The 4518-nt window shown below is 39.8% G+C and overlaps 1 protein-coding gene across 1 annotated transcript in view; it reads left to right on the top strand.

Annotated features, from left to right (window-relative positions):
* Positions 1–3377: 3377 nt before the first annotated feature.
* The window catches only part of apoba (apolipoprotein Ba), a 51299-nt gene continuing 50158 nt past the window's right edge, over positions 3378–4518 (top strand). The window contains exon 1 of the mRNA XM_032499876.1: positions 3378–3779. Within this exon, the coding sequence (XP_032355767.1) occupies positions 3722–3779 (58 nt within the window). The 5' untranslated portion in view covers positions 3378–3721. The remainder of the gene's footprint in view (positions 3780–4518) is intronic.

Raw genomic sequence — 4518 nt, 5'->3', positions numbered from 1 at the left:
GGTTACTTTGGATAAATCCCACTGTGACAGCTGGTTGAATCAGCTTGACTTGCTTCAGTTGGAAAGCACCTCATGACCTGTCTATCTATGCATAGAGCCTTGCCTTCCTAGATGAAGTACACATGGCTAAGCGTTGTTGAAACTTTAAAGGTCTAGACTGTGTCTGTCTGTGTCTGCATGTGTTTTGTCTTCCCTCCCTCCCATCTATCCTCCATGTTTTTTTGTCCTGGGTCCCAGTCTCAGTGTATTATTTTTAATTGTTTGTCACTGTTTGTAATTTCTACATGTATAAAAAAAGAACATTTATTTCACAATTTTTCAATTCACATGCATTTTTATTACCTCTGTTTTATCAATACATTTTTGTTAGATTCCATCCCACGTGTGTAAATGCTCAACACCCATCTGGGCACACTGTTCCTAAAAAGGTCACTGGCCATGTGGCTGTATTTTACTTTTAGGACAATTTCTTAAATGATTATTCCTGGTTACTTAATAACTAGCATTTCAGCAAATTGTCTGTTTTACAACATTAGTTTTCCTTTTTCTGGTTGACGTTGGACAGGAATAGCATGTGGCTAGGAGTTGTTCATCAGGATTGGGCAATCACCTCACCAGTCTACTGCTGACTTTGCTGCTGACACTGCTAGCCTGGCCGGTCAAGGTTTTCAAATGTAATGATCAGTGTAAACACAGAGGAAAAGGTGAAGATGGTGTTGAGTTATAAAAAGTTAAAAACAATGTTTGATGCAGCCAGGTTAGGGTAACATGAAGAGGTCAAGATGGCAATTTGTTCCTCACCTTCCCCCTCATTTCCTCTGACTGTAAAGAATTGATCTGGTCAACTCTGGCATTTAACATATGGAAAGGAGCCTTCCTGCTACACACCAAAAGGTGGCCTCCTGTCTCCTGCCCCCTGGGGTCTTAGACTAGGCTAAAACAATGCAATGTTGATTAAACTTTATTGATGTTAGAATTTCACATTCACATGACAGACCCTTTTGATTTGTGACCAAAAACAACCAAAGGGGCCGGGGTTTATAGCCATGTCCTTCCTCATTGGACAGCAAAGATGCGCTCGTCATGTTGCCATGCCAACGACGGACCAATGAGAATTGATTTGAATGCACCGGGTGAAAAGGAACCACCCCCAGGTGCAGGGGATAAATGGGTGTTATTTAGGAATTTTCAAGACTGGTCTCCTTTGACTCCACTGTCAGCTGTAGTGTCCATCTTCATCATTCTGTTGCATTAAACCTTCTCTTAATTCTCAATTGGATTCCGAGCCTCCTTCCTCAGAGCCCCAACGAACACAAAGTTACAAAATTCTAACACTGGCTAACAACTACGACCTATGGCTACGATCCCAACTACGTGAACGAGCAAGACCGTCTCTGCGTCCATCTCAATCTCTACATCAGAGGGCACAATGAGGACAATGAAGTGTGAAGGAATTGAACACCGACTGTCACTTCTCTGCTTGGGCTTCTTCTACTCTTTTCTACACTACATCTGGAGTAACTGTTTTTTCTTTTATATCAACAAATAACCCAAAATGATTGTCTTGATACTGTCATGCTGTGACAGAGCGCATGGCTGCCAACACGGTAGCGAGGCGCTACCTATTTTAGCTCTCAAAGACTGACCTAATAATAAAAAGAAAAATTAGCATCTTTTCAACTTCACCTCAGACTCACCTTGTGCTCACGACTACCGTGGTAAAGTTGGTGTCATATTGAATGTTGGCACATTCAACAAATCTATTATGCAGCTTGCCCTTTTGACCAATCCATTTCAAATAACTTTTCTTGAACTCAGCTAACTCTTACACATTGCACAAAACTTATTTTTTTCAAATAACCGAGGTTGTGTCCTGATGATACGAGGGAGGCTGGACTGGTTGGGCAAAGGGGCCCGCCTACAACTAACCAGGGCTCTGGAGTGGGTGGAGTGGGGGTGGGGATTTGACGGAACGCATGGCTGCAGTCACGGTAGCGAGGCGCTACCTATTTTACCTAGCTCTCAAAGACTGACCTTAAATGTTGCCTGTATATGTTTGTTTAACGTGCCCATATTGTGTTGTGCTGTGTTAATTTTCACAATGTTTAAAATCATCTGTTAACTAGCCATTCATCAAATTCCCCACAGTAATCCCATGGCTTTTTTGTGCACATATAACATCTTAAACTACGGAGATTTACATGTTATATCTACCTTCATCTATTGACAGACAGAATGATGTAAGCCTATTGGCTTACATCATTCTGTCTAAAACCATGCCATTTAATTAACAAACTACTGTTAATTATAATCATGCACCAAATATTTCTTTTGTTACCTACGTGTCTGTTTAGTGTTAATCAAATGTGTGTATATACAATATTCTATGAATGTCTAGCATTATAGCTAGAGGAATTTTGGCAGTGTAAAGCCTTGACTGTCTACCCACTTGAGCCGCCCCTGCATTGTACTGTGTGTTAAATTTATGGAATTGGAATGTTCCAATTAGAGGGGAGAGCTGCAGGGGGATATAATCTAGCCGCTTCTTTTGCTGAGAAGGACAGCTTGAGGAAACACCTGAGGGAGCAGGACGTAAGTCTGTTGGATGCCCTCAGTGTGGTGACTAGATTTAAGGTCAATTTAATGAGCAGTTGTATTCTAAGATTATGGGATAGTTTTTTTGACTCCCCAGTCAATTAACTTTATTTTCTTGGAAGTGTTAATTCTTCCCTTAAGTTTGTTAATTTTTGAGTCTCTATTTTGCCTCCATGGTCTTTTAATTAGTTAAAAAAAAACATCTTTTCAACTTTATCTGCGACTCACCTTGTGTGTTTACACCTGCTCATGACTACGCAGCGACATCTACCTACAACACATGCATAACACCTTTCTTCTGTCCCGGACTCAGCCTTGTCTTGGACTTAAACTTCTTTGGAATCGGTCTTGACTTTGACTTGACAGGTCCTGGTCTTGGACTTGTCTTGGACTCGACAAAGGTGGTCTTGACTACAGCCCTGACAGGACCACTTAGCAGTTCCTTGTTTATGCAGTCTTGATTCTGGTTTAAAGAAGGGCTTTGAATGTCTTCAGTGTAAATACAAATTTTGATCTGGTATCTGGTCCAAGCTTAATTTACAACTGTAATAATATGCACATAATAAAATAAAGAGTTGTGAGGCTGGCCCCTTAAACAGTCTCTGTTTGTTTTCTGCCCAGAGATATCCTACAGGGGTATCTATAAATCTCTAAGAGTGGAATCTCCCAAAGTCTATGGGCTCTTTTTAACACTAAAGGAACAATACTGATGCTAATGTGATTTTACATAGTGAAACAAAGCAGTCAAAAGTTTTCATTAAATGTTTCACCAGCAATGAGCAAAACAAAATTAATCGTTACATTACACAGTCTGGCTGTTTGTTTACAGCTGCATTTTATTGTGCAATCCTGTATTGACACTTACAAGAACCCCTCTTTTGTCTGAAGACACCTAGAAAATCCTTACCTAGACTGCCTAGGAATTACCTTCGTTGTTTGTCAGAGTTTGTACTTTGAAACGATCACCCAGGCTTTGCTGTGTCTGTCTACCTGTGGTGGTCAGCAGGGCTGGCTTATGGAGGGACAGGAAAGAGGGGACTTTATAAAAGATCTGGGTAGAAGTGTTACTGTATTAGTCAACACTGAGGGAGCTGAAGAACACAGAGGGAACCCTTTTCTTTAGCCCATGATGGGTTACAGAAAGCTGTGTCTGCTACTGCTGCTGAGCAGCTACACTTTGGCCCGTAAGTATGAATCCATTTTAATTTAAAATAATTGGATTACAATGAGATCTTAATAGCATTTTTTAATGGTCATTTGAACAAGCACAGCCATTGTGAACCAGAATTAACAATACCAGGACCCTGGAATACAGCCATTGTTTAGTTTTTTAACTTGTGCTTTCCATATCAAAATGTCTACTGTAAAACACACCTATATAGGCCATATAGGTGTGTCTATAGTTCCAGGGTCCTATAATTTGGCATGCTGACTCACTTTCATGGCTTACCGTAGCAAGTGAGTTAGGACAAGTGAGTGGAACAGCTGCAGTGAAGAGATGAAATCATGTACAACAATGAGCAATTTTAAGAGACTATTAAAATGAATATATTAAAGGGATACCAAAAGGATTAGAAGTAATAGTATTGTACAATGATGGTAGGGTTCCTTAGCCTATATAATAAGTTTGGATGGGTTATTATTTGATTTGCTATATATAGACGGAAAGGTAGAAGATAGCTGGTAAAGAAAGAAGTAGAAAGAAAAAAGAGAAAAGAAACAAAACAGTGTAAATGTGTGTAGGCATGTATGTATGCATATGTGTCTATGTGTATGCATTATGAAAGCAGTAGGTAGGTAAATATACGGTGTAAGCATATGTAAAGATGTGTTAATAAGTGAAGCATAAAATTGTTTTGTATTTACTAAAGGATCAAAATAGAGAAAGGGGGTAGGACCTGAAATGTTTGTTATGAACTTCCT

Source organism: Etheostoma spectabile, chromosome 20 (assembly GCF_008692095.1).
Source record: "Etheostoma spectabile isolate EspeVRDwgs_2016 chromosome 20, UIUC_Espe_1.0, whole genome shotgun sequence".
Taxonomy (NCBI): domain Eukaryota; kingdom Metazoa; phylum Chordata; class Actinopteri; order Perciformes; family Percidae; genus Etheostoma; species Etheostoma spectabile.
This window is presented reverse-complemented; position numbering and strand designations above follow the sequence as displayed.